This window comes from Nannobrachium achirus (genome assembly GCF_963921795.1).
Source record: "Nannobrachium achirus genome assembly, chromosome: 22".
NCBI lineage: Eukaryota > Metazoa > Chordata > Actinopteri > Myctophiformes > Myctophidae > Nannobrachium > Nannobrachium achirus.
The window spans coordinates 22,355,234-22,372,101 of record NC_137829.1 but is presented as its reverse complement, the minus strand read 5'-3'; the positions used below and the strand labels follow the sequence as shown (position 1 = coordinate 22,372,101).

Genomic DNA, 16,868 nt, shown 5'->3' with positions numbered 1-16,868 from the left:
TGGGCTCTATTATGAACCTTATGCCTTAACTTCTTTGCCTTTTTTTCACTATTTTGAAATACATTTTTAAATACTTCAAATGCTGATCTACATCTGCACGTTGTGAGCTTGCAGATCAGCTATTTGAAATATTTAAAAAAATATGTATATATAGTAAAAAAAAAAGGCAAAGAAGTTAAGGCATAAGGCATAAGACCTGGATCATAATAGAGCCCAGAATGTCAATGGAAGATCCCGTTTGGTCTGTTTCCTCGAGCACACAACTAATACTAATTAAAAACTTAAGGCAATTGAGATCTCCATTAAAGAATAGACTTGAATCTGCATTCACATTCTACCAACATGGCTCATAGCTGGAAACTCATCAAAACCTCCTCCATTGTGAGGTTCAAATGAACCAGGTTCTACTGCATTTACGAGACGTGAGGTCAGGTCTCGAGTGACTGGGATGTGTCTCATGTAAGAGCGTGTAGGCGTTTGGCGAGGAAAAGAAAACACTACCAACAGAGGCATACTGGCAGTGGTTCTACACCCCCCCCCCCCCCCCCCCCGCCTTCCCTTGTTTACCCATGGGCTGTACAACACAAGGAGTTGCCAAACAACTTTGGCAGCTATTCTTAAACCCAAGTTGGATGCCAGTAAAAATCGACGACAACACGTACCAGCACGTGTTGAGAGCGTGTAGATCGGCTATTTTTTGGTGTGTGGCACCCATGCGAAACTCAGGGTTAATTTAATACCAGCAAAATCAACCGTCTCACAACTTGGTTTTGAGGGATATTTAAATAGCAGTTGAATAAACGTCTGTGTGTCTGGGGGGAAAATTGTAATTCTCATGAAATTGTAATTCTCATTTGAAACCTAAGCTGTAAATGTTTGAGGGGAGCCTTTGGTTTTGAGTCCTGGGAGAATGAATTCCAAACAGCTGGACTTCCCTTCAGACTTAAACAACACATGTCTGCTATGACTGGGAGATCTAGGAACTGTGGCACAAATCTGCAGTACCGTGAGAACCCTCAAACTACCAGCAAGTACATAACTCTGCAGCCTGTAAGCAATAGGATGGCCCGTAACTTTAACTGAAAATGACAAGCTGTGTTTGAAACCCTTTTTCTGTTTATCTAGCGGTACCAAAACATTGGGATTGCGCCAGCCCTTTTCAAGATCTGTGATTTAAAATGAGCTGTGTAGGATTTCCTCTGCATACATAGATTATATGAGTAGTGATAATGACCACAGTGAATTTAACCTGAATGAAAGCATGAAGCAGCTTTCTGGTCTTCTAGTGCTATATATAAATAGATATACACAGTAGATATATTTTCTTTGTATGTCATTACAACTATTACCTATTTTCACAGTGAAATTAGTATGGAACTCTACAGTTCATATAGTCTGTTTGAAGAAAGAGGGGGTAGAACTGACTGAAGTATATTACTTCTTAATAGCTAATCTCAGGTGAAATAATAAGGACAATGGCGTGCTCCATTTTCACAACACCATATGTTCAACATGTGCAGTCTAGGTCTCTATCCACCCTCCAAAACAATTAATCATGGGGATGCAGCAACTGTGTTTCAACCAGTGTGAAAATTATATGTAAACAGAGGAACTTTTACAACAGGTACCCTTACTGCAGGCAGCCGTGTGCATGGTGAGTGGGACTGAAAAACAAAATGTGAATTAAAGAGGCAGGGATCAGCTCCACATTTAAAAAAAGGATTTGACCTGGAATCATTGTCTTCTTAGATGTGTGTCTCACTCTCAGTAACTTTCAATCAGCCAAACATACAAATTGAAGATCTGGGCTGCAATGATGCAGTGCAGGACTGTGGCTGGAAGATTGGCTGACAGAGGGTCCCAGTCTAGTCATAAAAAAAGGTGATTGATTTTGACAGTTTGTAGAGCATCGGAAAGGCTGATTGGCTCACATCTTGTTAAAACACTCCTTGGCATTGGACCACACCTGGATTCCCTGTGAGAGAAAGAGTGTGTGGAATAAAATCAGTGAGCCGGTGAGTGAAAGATACAAAACAACCTCAAGGCTCAAACAATTCTTCCTCATGCGTGAGATTTCATTAATGTAAGATTAACTGTAAAAAGTAACTAACAGATAAATTAGACATGCATGTTCCATAAACTTTATCATCCCATTTAGGAAAGGAACCCCTTTTGGGTTTTTTTACCTTTCAAGACGGGAACTCCTTTTTGTAATTTTGTAAGTTTTTAAGAAACCTTAGAAATTAGAAGGCATTTTTAGAATCAGCCTCAGTCGTAAATGGGTTAAGGGGGAAATGAGCATATTCGCTCAGCAGCCATTTTGCTCTCACATCTTACTCAACTGGAGGTGGGAAAGAAATGACAAATTGTGAATGTTATGGTCAATTACACAGACAGCCAGAACACACAGATACAGTACACACACACATGCCTTACCTTCTTACACATGCTGATCTGCATAATGGCATAGCTGATTAGTGCCTCCCTCAAATCACTGTCCTTCTGTTCTTTGAAGCGTTCTATGTCCTCCCAGGCTGTTCGCACAAACTCCCTGAAGAAACAAAAACACACAAATGCATAATAGTCCATTGTCAGCGTCACTGTTTATTTCTGTTGAATATGAATAGAAGCATGTAATCTGGCCTAAACTGAAATTAACTCATCAATAGGCTTGGGATAGATTTTCTATTTCCATATTAAGATTCGCTGCCTTTAAAACATTATGATGATACATGATCTGATGTCCACCAAAGCGTTTTTGTTTCCAGCTGAAAATGCAAGGCGTTCTCGTGTCAAAATAATTAACTTTGGGCGACTAGATAATAAGGCCAGACGTGAACGCACAGCCTAGAATAGACACCTAGCACCTGTTTCCCGCAGAGTGTAAATAAAGGGTGCTCTGGTTGAATACAATGTAGGCTGTATATTCCTGTAACCCACACGCAAGGCAAGAGGGGGGAACTAATATCGTCCATATTGTCGATTTTTGCAATATTAATATCCCGCATATACATAACAATGACGATATATCGTTAAGCCCTACTTGATGTACAATTACACTCCCCTGGACATGACGCTAGCATGTGGCAGGGACTTACCCCCAACCCAACCCTCGATTCTGAGTGACAAGCAGGAGGGCATTGGGTACTATTTGTGCAGTGTTTGATATGAACCCGACCTCCCGATCGCAGGGCAGACATGGTAACCACAAGGCCACTGAGCTGTGTGTGCTGTAGGTCTACTGTGTGTCTTACTGGGACTCCATGTTCTTCTCTTTGAGGGCCTCCTCTCCCTCCTGGATGCCTTGTTCCAGGGCTGCAACCCTGCTCTCCCTCTGCTCTTGGCTCTCCTGGCCAAAGATCTTACTGGTCATCCCCTTTAGAGAGAACACACGCACTGTCTACACGCACAAAAGTGTGCATACACACACACACACACACACGCACGCACACGCACACGCGCGCACACACACACACACACACACACACACACACACACACACACAAAATATGGTTTAATTTAGCAAACAGCCTACAGTTGAACTGCATTTCTAAACACCAATACAGTATGTTCCATATTCATAGATCAAACCAAACTACGGAACGGTTTTGGTGAACTATTATGGTTAACGGCACCACTGAAAACAAATGGAGACACTAAAACACTTGTCATATGACAAAGTATACATTGTTGTAGGGCATAGTGGTTCAATCTAGAACAGGGGTAAAATCATGCAGATCGGTACACAGTACCTCTATAGCCATTAAACTAAACAGGTATTTCTTACATTGATGCTCCGACATATTATCATGCAAGCACCAGTTAAAGTTACTTTCCATCCTTCATATACTGTGTGCACAGTGCACATCCCATAACCCACACAATGCACATCATTTCGGAGCTCATATCTTTGAACGGGTAAGGGCTAGTGTTTTTAAACGTGTGTGTTTATGAGTAGGTTTGCGTAAAGGAGAGTGTCTCACCCCGGTTGCCAGTTCCTCTCTCTGTTGTTTCTTGGAGGCCAGGTCCTGAGCAGCAGTTTCCAGCTCGTATTGGATCAACTCATGCTTCCTACAAACAGACCTACACACACACACACACACACACACACACACACACACACACACACACACACACACACACACACACACACACACACACACACACACACACACACACACACACACACACACACACACACACACACACACACACACACACACACACACATTTCAGAAAATAAGCAAAACTACACCGCATCAAGGGTTTTATTGGGTAGGTACTAAAATCATGTCCTTGAGTGTGGGGAATTGTTTTGGGTTAAAACTGTTTCCGGTTTGGTAGTTCCGGGCCAAAGTGTAGTCCGTCTAGGACTACAAAGTGACGTAGGCTCTTTCCGCTCCCGACCAGATCAAAAGCCCGAAATTGGAATCGATCTCAGGCTAGTTTCAAAATGGTTCACCGCACACACATACACCCCCATACCTGAGTGAGTCGGTGTAGAAGAGATATTCTTTCAGTTGGTCAGCATAGTGTTCCTCTTCCTCCAGGATGTCATCTACTGATGCAGCATATCTACACACACACACACACACACACACACACACACACACACACACACACACACACACACACACACACACACACACACACACACACACACACACACACACACACACACACACACACACACACACACACACACACACACACACACACACACACACACACACTTAAAGCAGTGTCTGTGTATTATGTGAACACAAACACAATACATAAAGCACAGTGTCTGTGTGCAGTGCACACACGAAAAATGTACTGAGTAGGGGTGTGTGTGTGTGTGTGTGTGTGTGTGTGTGTGTGTGTGTGTGTGTGTGTGTGTGCATTTGTAACAGATAGGGATGTCAAAAAACGGATAGTTAATAAATTGGTTCATTGACAGTTATTTGAAAAAAGTGATTTTTAAATATTTGAATTGATCACCACCAGGCAAGAGCGGCCGCAGGCAACTGAGGAAGTACAGGGTGAAACAACGACTGCTGCTCTGTTTCTACTCTGCCATTATACAAAGCATTATCACCTCATCAATCATTGTCTGGTATGGTTCAGCTGATCAACTCTCCAAATCCAAATTACAGCGCATTATAAATAAGGCAGCAAAAATCATTGGTTGCGACCTCCCCACTCTGGACTCCATATATACTTCCAGAACCATCACCCGTGCCAGTAAGATAATTAACTCATCTGGTGCCGATCCCAAACTAGTTCGGCTTTATTTCAATCCAATACAATCTTTTTTTTATTAATTCACTTACCCCGAGCTGCTTGTAGAGTCGTGGGTGGTCCTGGCTCGCTAGCCGCTAGCCAGCTAGCCGTTCTACTCTGTCCGACGATATATTCCATTAAAAATGGTTTAAAATACATTTTTGAGCTCCCCAATGTTCACCCGATGTTCGGCGCCGCTTCCGATGAGTACACGAGTGTGCCGATCCCGAAGTAGTTCGGCTTTATTTAATTAAATTAATAAAATGATAAGAGGCCTTCTGAAGCCTGGCTTGATTTTTGTAGCTACTAGCCGAAAGCTAACAACGTCCCGGCCGGCCGTAATTTGCGAACGCAATCGCCAATCTCCGCCTAATCCAATGAAAGACCGCATCTTTAAAGGCTTATATCTCTTTTTTGTGTTTTAGGGAAGCGGCGCGAGGTTTATTTACGGCGAAATCGCCCAAAAATGATCTTTTAGATGACAAAATGGGAATAGCCATTCTGTTAGCATCTTCATCCGGGACATTTCCATGCCGTGCATGAACGTGAGCACGTCAGGTCCTGGAAGCTGAAGTCCTGGAAGCTAAAGCGCTCGCCTATGAGAGATGCGCTGGCATTCTTTGGCCCCTAGAGGGCGCTGGCACTCAAAGAGTTAAGGACCCTTCCCACCCAGCCCACCTCCTGTTCCAGCTCCTACCCTCAAGGAAACACTATAGATCAATCTCCAACAAGACCACCCGCTTCAAAGACAGTTTCTTCCCTACAGCCATACGAACTCTGAACTCACTCAGTACCCCACTCCCTCTCCCCCCTCAGCTTAACTAAATGGCTGTCTGTCTTGTCTTGTTTTGCTTGTATTCATGTATTTATTGTTGGAAGTGGTAATGGTGTAAATGTCTGTATGTATTTATGTCCTGTCAGAGCTGCAACAAAATTCTGTACTGAAACTAAATACCACCAACCTGGTTGTGTGGCAATAAAAGTATTGTGTATCTAGTAAAAAAAAAACAGAAAAAGTAGAAAAAAGTTAAATTCACCTTGTAGCCCCTTTTATAATATCTTAAAAGCGACCATTTCAACTAATATCTTTGCTTCCCTGGAAGGCAAAATATATTGAGATGTGTGAAATGGCTAAATGCATATACATTTGGGGGTCCTTGACATTTAAAAGTTTGAGCACCACTCATATAGAAAAATATGTTTTTCAGAAAACTGTTAGGATTTTAAATTGACCTCTGGTCTTAATGGGTTAAGAAAGATTAACATGTCAATGTGTTCTGGAGTCAATCAAGTGCACAGACTGCTTAAGGTTTACTGCTGAGAACAGCACGGACATCGCCGATACCTTTTACCATTCTAAAGGATTCATTTTGAGGAGTAAGGAAAAATCTCTGAAGTAGCTCTTACTTGCCCATTTTCCTCTGAAGTTGTTTTAGTCATAGTATGTCACACATCACGTTCTTCCTGTTTCCCTATCTGTGTGTATTGAATTGCTTGGATGCACAGGTGCTTGCATTTTGAATGATTTAGCATGCTGCTAATTTGAGCAATGTTTCACAAAATCTACATGCAATTTTGTCATCGTACTTCTTTGTGAAATGGTCGCAAACTAAGCTAACTATGTTTTGTGCAGTTGACTTTCACTCTCCAGCTCACCCTCTCTCTGATCTGTGTGTGTGTGTGTGTGTGTGTGTGTGTGTGTGTGTGTGTGTGTGTGTGTGTGTGTGTGTGTGTGTGTGTGTGTGTGTGTGCACGCTTACGTGTCCATATGGTGGCCTGCACTCTGCAGTCCATCTCCCATCTCCTTCTCTATAGCGCTCCACTCACTGGTTAACAAAAAAATATATACATAGTACAGAACACAGCTAACTTGTCAGGAAATATCACATGGTGTTTCACCTACAGTAAGAAACCACAGTTTTTGACTAACTCAGCCATGGTAGACTGCAGCCACAGCTTTGGCCATAACTTGAAATGACCAAATGGCACAAAATCATCTGGCTACGCGAGACTAGCCATGTTGTGGTATGTTTCCTACCTGAAGACACGGCCGTAGTTACCATGGACCTTGTATACTCCATACAGCCTGTCTGCTACTCTCTGGGACACAGAGAGAAACCAGTTAAGCATAGAGAGCATGTGATCCTACATGGCCTTTGTTACTCTACAAAACGCCATTACTGTACAAACATACATCTCTGTGGTCTATTTCTACAATGTGCTGTTCTTCACCGTCGTATGTTTGCATGATCCACATTTGTGTAGGACAAACCACCAAGACAAGATGCAAATGAACTAAACAGCTGACATTGAGGCAGTAAGCAGTAAAGTAAATATGTGTGTGTCGTCCTTACTCACCGCTCGCACCCTGAGTAGCTGAGCAATGACAGTGTTCATTTCATCACTATAGTGTTTCAGGTCTGTGAATCGCCTGAAAAAAGAAAGACACACACCCACACAAAACTAAAATTAAATTAAATATGCAAACGCACACGTGTGTGTACTACATAGTGTGAATCTAAAGATAATAAACCATCTTGTCTATGCTTTTGGTTTCTCCTGTTGCTTGTGGCACCCTTGCAATAAATGGAACAACATTGAAAGTGGAAGATTTACAATAGATTTTAACCTTTAAATCATAAAACTGCATGAGGGAAATGGTCTAAATCAATAGTATGTCACACAATTTATCATCATTGCTTGCAGCAGTTCTTAACTCACTGAATGCTATTTTGCCCCCCTTCTAATGTTCCACACTGCCGACATTTTGTTTACCATTAACGTGGATGTGTGCGTGCACATCGTGCACAACGGTTCGCAGATCACGTTCGCTCTACGATCATGCTGTGGTAAGCAACAAGAAACAACAGCCCTCCATAGTCCATAGTGATCGTGAATGCATGCACGCTGCATGTTGTGTAACAAGGAAGCGAATGCGTTCGGAGACAGGATACAGGGGGTTGTTGTCCCGCCCCGTTTTCGGTCTCGGATCATCCGTATCTGGTTTCAGTGGGTAGTACGGACGCTACAGTATTCACGTTATTCCTGGCCCCGCCCCGGCTTCCTGTTCATATCCTGAAAGAGGCGGAGGCTGAAAAAGCTGGCCTGAAAAACATCATTTGGTTTCCTGTTGTCCTTGCATTAAGCTAAGCAATTTGTGTCTCTAAAAAATAGTTACTTTCTAATATTTTTTAAACCAGTGGTGCCCAAATCTTTTCATATCAAGGACCCCAGATTAACATATTTGTCCACAGTCGCAGACCCCCATCTGAACATATGTGGTGCCAGGGACCTCCACACAGATTTATGTTCTTAAAATTTTTAAAAAATATTCAAAAAAATGTTTTCCCTCAATATTTTTTAAATAGCAAATATACAACCTCACAATGTGTCGCAATGTGACACATTGTGAGCTTGCTGATCTGCTATTTTCAAATGTAAATGTAAAGTAGTATAGCCTACTGTAGTTGCTTCTGTTGGGCTTATTTCTTTGGCAAAATCTGGCAACAGACAATTCCATGTCACTTCCTTACTTGGGAGGAAGTGAAAAGATGTTTATGAAGCAGCACACAAAGAAAAATGCTCCAGCGCCCCCTGTAAAAGGAAAATGGCAGCCTCCATAGAATGGCCAGGAATATGGTGAATAGAGAAAAAATAATGGCGGATCGGCGATCATACTTTAATTGATTTATAGCGATTAAAGCATATTGACGAACTTATATATCGAACTTGTCATACGCAGTCAATGAGTTAAGACAAATATTTTCATGAAATTATGAATTTGTGAACTGTACTAAAACTGTAATAAATTTCAAATGGGACTTCAACCTGTAGCAGGCCTGGTTCCCTTTCATATTATCATCAAATAAATTACACACAATTCTTAATGATTTCAAGAATTGTTCCAAATTAAATGTATTGCTGGATGTCTCAGCAATAAGAAATGTCTCATTATGACCCTAACGACTTCATAACTACCCTCTTATGCTAATGCTAAACTCTCTGGCTAATCTCCCTCCTCTATGTAATGTTCATTAAATCAACACTTCTGATCATCTAAGCTACAATCTAATAATAACACAAATGAGATAATGAATGAAGTCAATCTGATGTTTGAAGGGAGGAAATGAAATCATGGAATCTGAGTGTACAGTAGTGTGTGCTGTTGTTCACATACTTGTCCGGGTTCTTGACTCTGAACATGGCATTTATAGACTTTAGCCTGGAGTCAACCTGTTAGAGAACATGAGTGCATGCACACACACACACACACACACACACACACACACACACACACACACACACACACACACACACACACACACACACACACACACACACACACACACACACACACACACACACACAAAATATGGTTTAATTTAGCAAACAGCCTACAGTTGAACTGCATTTCTAAACACCAATACAGTATGTTCCATATTCATAGATCAAACCAAACTACGGAACGGTTTTGGTGAACTATTATGGTTAACGGCACCACTGAAAACAAATGGAGACACTAAAATACTTGTCATATGACAAAGTATATACTGTAGTGTAGGGCATAGTGGTTCAATCTAGAACAGGGGTCAGCAACCTTTTTGAAATAATGTGCCATGTTTTTATTTTCTAGTGTCAGTGTGCCATGTCAACATCAATTTTAATGACAAATATTTTGACATATTTTCATTGGCAGGACATTGTTATAACGATCATTAGACCCAGAGCAATAATCCACCCATCTCCCCGACTCCCTCCCTAGTCAGAGTTCAGAGTTTTAATGAATATAGAATCGTGTGCAAGATGTAATTAGCTATAAATTAGCTAACTTCATTTAATTGACTAATTTAATTGATTAATAAAAATCCTCTCTCACACTTCTGCTAGTGTGCCGTTGATCACCCTCCCCTGTGCCAATGTTGCCACCCATGCCTAAAGGTTGTCTACCCCTGATCTAGAACATAATCCATGCCTGTGAAACTTGCAGATTTTCGATATAAATGTCAAAACGTGTATGTGAGAGGTACGGTACTACAGAGCAAATACCTTGTCTTGAAAGCCTGTCTCCAGAACCGCATCTCTCCATTCCTTTTCCTGCTAGGAGATAAGACACGATGACAAATTGTGTTTGGCATATGCTTTGTGCTTTTTTTGCTGATGTGGTTTACAACAGTGATTTATTTTAAATTCAACAGTGATTTATTTTAAATTCAAGGACTCCCCAGTTTGAGTGTGTGTGTGTGTGTGTGTGTGTGTGTGTGTGTGTGTGTGTGTGTGTGTGTGTGTGTGTGTGTGTGTGTGTGTGCTTGCTTGTGCTGCTCCGATACCTCTGTGAGAAAGAGGAAGAAGATCTTGTCATTGGAGAGAACAGGATGTGATGCGACGCGCAGCAGGAAGTTCTCCAGGCCGACTCTGCGTCGCTCCACAAAGTCGGGGTCCAGGTTGTCTGCTGACAGCTTGTGCCACACAAACTCCGCCTGCAGAAAATATCAACCAGGAAGTTAACAAAAAAAGGATACGAGCCAAGCAAGAAGCCTCAAAGAAGGAGAAGACACCATAAGTCACGCCCACACCACGGTCCATGCGCCATGACACTTTGGGTGGCGGAACTTGCAACGGAAGCTCGATGATTAACATTGGCGTCTATGAGCTTCGGCAGGGACAGCTCATGAACAAAAAATAATTCTGAACGATTGAGACCTTTGTTGTATAATCGCTCCAGGAATATAAAAGAAGACATATCACATGTATTTTTACAATCACTTGCTTTTCGATGTGCAAGGTACATAATGTTATTGAGGCAGCTAAACAGCGTCGGCGGCTGTTTCTGTCTCGGCGCTATCGCGAGATTTGGATTCCAGACAGGGAATGGTGGAGAGTCTCGCGATACTATCAGGTTCAGAAACGTAAATTGTGCTCTTTAGATGCCTCTATAATGTCATACAGTGTACTCACCAAAAAGCAACACAGCACAAAACAATGTGTGACATGTTTTCTTTTATAATCCTGAGCTGAGTGTTTTGTAAAGGTCTCTATCGTTCAGAATTATTTTTTGTTCATGAGCTGCCCCAGCCGGCGCTCATATTCTCCAATGTTATTCACCGAACCTCCGGTGCCAGTTTTGCCACCGAGAGTGTCATGGCGGATGGCCATGGAGCCTAAAATTACGTCGGTGTCCATTCCTTCTTTGATCTTCCTTGGAGCCAAGAGGGAAATAGCAAGAGGTGGCAATTCCGGTTTACTTCCCGTATCCACATAACGTACAATAGGTTGACACCTTTTTAGGAGGCAGAAGTAGGTTTGGAGTCTATTCATTTCCAATCGGAGAGTCAACGTGAACACAGCTTCTGAACTACTCTTTAGGTCACTGAACTAAATATTGGACCAGATCATCACAAGCCACATAATATTCCCAACATTTTCATAATAAAATGGCTTCTTTCAGAGACACAAATTAGGAGAAAGTCAACTTTATTATCGACCTTTCTCTGTCCCAACACACTCTCGCGGGATCTAGAATCAGTAAACAGGACGTTCGTGAGATTTGCCGTCAAGACACTGGAGCCCACTTAGGAGGCTATTTTCAGGATTTGTGTACCATGTCACACTCTAGTGGCTCCAATCAGGTTGCACTATCTTGGTATATTAAAAATCTTTGATACAAGTCTCACCTCATCTAAAGCCCAGGCTCGCACCACAGCGAATATGCTGCCCTTGTTTTCCCAGCATTATAGGAAACAGCTGCTTGGAAAAGAGTGGAGAGGAAATGCCCCTGTATATTCCGCAAATATACTGTTAATAAGCATCAGGGTTTCAGAGCAAATGGCAATCAGCAAGCAGCATTCGAGTCACGAGTGACAAGCCTGTGACATAAGCCTGACAGCTAAAACAACATGCCCAGACACGGCCAGTTGCGTTCCCATTGAAACTACAATCTTACTTTCGATGTCGTTTCACACGCAAAGCCAAATCTAATATTTGAGGGGAAAGGAAAAGGATACCATGGGCGTCATGATCATGCATCCGGCCATGACGCTTGAAACATGCAGTTGCATGTTTTTCCTTTCAAATATTTTGGAGCACAATGAAACAGGTCCAAAGATGTTAAAAAGCTTCTTTAAAAAGTTGTGTTTATCATTCATCAATCCTCAGCGGCCCTCTCTCTTTTATCTGATATGGTCTTCTCTTGTGTGGGCCTAACAACCGAGACAACGTTGCCAAACAGTATCATCTTATTTCATTTCTTCCTACACTGAAAAGGAGGTGGGAGGAAGGTAGAACGCTCGCATCCCTATTCTGGGGGAAACTTTCACCCAATCTCATCTCAACGCGTTGCGAAGACATTTAGTGTAGCCCATGAGAATACGGTCAACTAAGTATAGAGCCCATGGAAATACCTTCAACTAAGTATAGGATTTCAGTGGTTAAACAACTCTTGCAGAAGCCAAGCAGCCCTCTGAGTGACATGCCTCCAAATTAAACACTCACACACAGACAGAAAACATGAACTTTGTATAATAGATGCACTGCCCGTTCAAAGTTTTGTCCTATTTTATGAGTTTTTTAATATGTTTCGGCCATTCCTGTAATTTACACTTTTTGCATCTTATACCTGTGCAAAAATGGAAAAACAATATTCATCTGCCCATCCATTTTACAGCTCACCCTTTTCTCTGGCAGTGGTGGGACCACAATGTAGGGATATGTGACCAGCAGGTACGTTCTGAGCAGCTCAAACTCGCTGTAGCGTCTCCACAGGGAGTCCGGGGCAGCAGGTGTCCCCCCCTCTGGGACAGCCTCAGCTGGCCTGCAGACAGGGACAAAATTAAAAACTACTTTTGTTACTTTTGGTTTCAGTTATAATAGCTGTTGTCAGCTAGTCTTGATGTGGATATCTAGGAATACTTCAAATAGGTACAACACATTCTGAATTCCGCAGCAAAACCTGCTACATAACAGCATAATCAATCTATGCTTTTGTTTACAGAGCTGTCATCGATGCTTGGCATGACTGTAGACCATCAAAATATAATGTAATTCCACAAGATGTGGAAAATGATGCAAGATGAAGTGTATCACCGTAAAGTAGGTGCATATAGAATGTATTTGGGAATAAATTGTGTATTAAATGGTGAAGCGACTATAAAATAGAAGACTAAGATACAAGACCAGTTGAGTTTCATCTGGCACCGTTTCAAATTGACATAATCTCAGAGTATTTAGATAGGCTTATATCAACAACACTGTTTGTATTAGCTTATCTGTCTTAATAGCCACCTTAATACTGAAATAACACTGTTGTTTATATAGTAATACACCCACAACCACCGCAACATTAACCTCAACCAGAAACAGTACAACCACACACACACACACACATGGTAATAGTAACTCATAAAGCTGTTGCTTACATACCACAAGTAATAATGTTTCGTTAACTTAAAAAAGAACAATAAGTATGAATTTAAGATCCTTATCAGGTATACCATGTAGTATAATAAATATATATAATAACATAAGGTTACAGCAAAAAGAACTCCAGTATCTGAGATATGGGTATTCATATAGCCCTAGAATGTCTGTGTCTGTATATGTCTGTATACGTGAAATGTATTTCAAATACACAGCCATAGATGGGTCCTATCCATGCACAGTTAGCAGACTGACCTCTGCGGCACAGATGTTATCCACGCTACATGTATACTCACCCGATAATTCATTCCTAAGACTTGGAGACAGATATTGTCCTCTAGTTTCATATATCTCTTTGAAAGTTTTATCAGAAAACGTGTGTTGTTTAGTAAAATATCTCCACTTTTCCACAAGTTGCACACAGACAACATTCTCTCTGGGCGATGAGTACAGGTCTGAACATGTCAAAACTTCCTTTTGGAAGCACAAACTACACGTATGGGTCACACAATTGGCAGGTGACGTGATTAATAATTACCCCACACCAATCACCACCTGTCAATTGTGTGCCCCCAAGACATGTGTTCTCAAAGGAAGTTTTCATTTGTTCAGTCCAGCAGCCATTTCAGGTCCGGCCCCGTCGCTCAAAGAGAATGTCATCCGTGTGCAGCTCGTGGACAAGTGGAGATATTTCACAAGAACTTTCAAAAGTCTTAGGCATTATTAATTATCGGGTGAGTACACATGTAGCACGGATAAGGTCAGTCTGCTAACCGATTCATGGCTGTGTATATGGAATACATTTCATGTACATAAGATCACAGACATTCTAGGGCTAGTATCGATGTAGGTAATAGGTATGGACACTTGGCAGATGCTGTAGGTCCTTCCTGAGTTGACCCACCGTATTTCTATGAGGTAGACGGTGTAGGTTTCCTGCATGTTAACCGTGTTCTTCCCCGTTCTCTTCTCTGCCTCTGCCACGTTTATCTCCATCTTTCTCAGCAGGGCCGTCCCACGCTCCACCATCTATGCGAGACAGGTTAAAAACAAGCTGTGAGGGATGGTGGGACAGACAAGACAGACTGCAAGGAATTAACGCAGACTCGCAGAGAATATCATGAATATCAGCAGGAACATAGAATCAGGTGGTCAGGAAGACAAAAAAAAGTAAATCATAATTATACAGGATCAAGTTAACCACACCTGTTTAGATAAATGAACACACACAGTAAAACTTCGTTTTTTATACATGAGTAATAATTATATTATATTATTGTATGCAGTAGTAGGCTAGTATTTACCGGACTTCCGACGTAAACAAGACCGTAAAAGGACTTATTTGGGATGTTGCTTTTAGGCAGGGTGTTTAACTGTTGTACTGTAAACCTTGTATTGTACTACTATTTGTACTGTTCTCCATTTTTGTCAAATAAAATATTCAATCAATCAATACCTGTCATGACTCATGTTGACAAGAGTTCAGGCTTACTTTGAGCGTCTGCTAAATGCCTAGATGGTAAAGTGTTTGTGCATTCATCCATATTGAGAGTATGTGGCATGTGCAGAACAACACAGGAACACAGGTCACAAGACAACTAACTATGCCACCATATCAGCAGGTCAGAGACTACAGCCAGGAGGAACTGCCCTGTTCTGCAAACTCAGCAATCTAAATCATGTGTCATGAATCTATGTAGAAGAATGCTTTATGAACAGATGGGCTGCTTGCAGCGGCTGGACAACTACATTATATGTCCAATAATGCTGACGAGCAAGGAAGTATGACTTGCTGCTGTTGTTGTTAGGTATGAAGTCTAAAGCACTACGGTTAACAAATATCATTGGCGAGAGGCGATAACTTGTACGTTTGATTGTGTTTAGGGTTTAGAGTTGAAAGTTAAAATGATGTAGCAAAGTTTCAATCAAGTTTGGATTGTCTGTCTGTCTGTCTGTCTGTCTGTCTGTCTGTCTGTCTGTCTGTCTGTCTGACTGACTGACTGACTGTGTAAACGTTAGCTCCCGTATTTAGCCAGCTAGCTGGGCCTGGCTTGGGAAAAGTTTGATGTGTCACTATAAAAGCAGGTTCAACACATCTTGTCCTCAAAGTTTACGCGTGAAGATGACAAAAGCGCTACCGTGTTTCTGATGTTGTTCTCTGACTCCGTTGGCGTGATGTCGGTGTTGCCGATCACGGCCACTTCTTCACTTCCAGAGTCTGTCATCATCTTTTCTTTTCCTCTCTTCTCTCCTGTGTTGTTGTCAGCTGGCACTGCTGACTGCGCCACTACGCATGCGCACAGCCAGCGCACCTCTCAAACTGTACTTCGTGCGTAGGTACGACGGTGTCGCTCAACCACTCTCAACCTGTAAAACCTTGCATCACCACACTTTCCACATCGGAGGACTCAACCTGGAGGCAGCGGCATCACTATTTTGGACATGTTGTTGTTGTAGGTTTGTTTGTTTGTTTGTTTGTTTGTTTGTTTGTTTGTTTGTTTGTTTGATTGATTGATTGATTGATTGATTGATTGATTGATTGAAGAAGGTGGCATAGGAAAAAGTACAGTTTCATGGCACAGTAGCCTGCAAATCACTGGTAGGCCTACAAGCCTACAAGCCAAGGTCAACTAAAAGCTAAGCTTTTCGGTTTATTTTACACAGGAACCACTTTATGTATCTCATATAACATTGAAAGACAGACGGATAGAAGTTAGAACACAGTAGGCTACTGTGCATATATCATCAATAACAAAAGGGGGGGAAACAGTCATAAAGAAGAAAAAATAATTAAAAAATAAATAAAATGAAGATATTTACAGTGGAAAGGGGGGGGGGGGGGTAAGTAGTCTAGTCTAGGGCAGTGTTTCTCAAACTTTTACATTTCAAGGTCTCCCAGACTCCCCTCTGACAGTGTACAAGCGGGTCCATTTGGTTCATTTGGTTCCATTTGTACACTGTCAGAGTTAGTTGCATATAGTCAGGAAAAATTAGCAGAATACCTGTAAAATCTGGGAATAAATTCCTTACCAAACAATTTCTTCACCAATGTGTTTGTAAAGGTGTCTAGTAACATATTTTAACAAAGATTGAAATTCAACATCCCTAGGAAAATCTTTGACAGCTAGGGTAATTCTGGGTCTCATTCACTTACTATACACTGTACTATAAGGGAAAAAATTACTCCCAAA

General features: G+C 41.6%; 1 protein-coding gene across 1 annotated transcript; it reads right to left on the bottom strand.

Annotated features, from left to right (window-relative positions):
- Nucleotides 1-537: 537 nt before the first annotated feature.
- LOC308307786 (sorting nexin-4-like) lies at nucleotides 538-15,949 on the bottom strand. Its single transcript, XM_080753069.1, has 14 exons — nucleotides 15,816-15,949; nucleotides 14,582-14,706; nucleotides 12,931-13,072; nucleotides 10,593-10,742; nucleotides 10,312-10,362; nucleotides 9,443-9,498; nucleotides 7,624-7,696; nucleotides 7,304-7,365; nucleotides 7,026-7,091; nucleotides 4,486-4,575; nucleotides 3,984-4,083; nucleotides 3,255-3,400; nucleotides 2,437-2,551; nucleotides 538-1,975 (listed from the first exon to the last, which is right to left on the bottom strand). Exons 1-14 carry the CDS (start codon nucleotides 15,903-15,905, stop codon nucleotides 1,928-1,930), a joined length of 1,314 nt encoding a protein of 437 aa, XP_080609195.1. The 5' UTR covers nucleotides 15,906-15,949; the 3' UTR covers nucleotides 538-1,927.
- Between the last annotated feature and the right edge of the window lie 919 nt (nucleotides 15,950-16,868).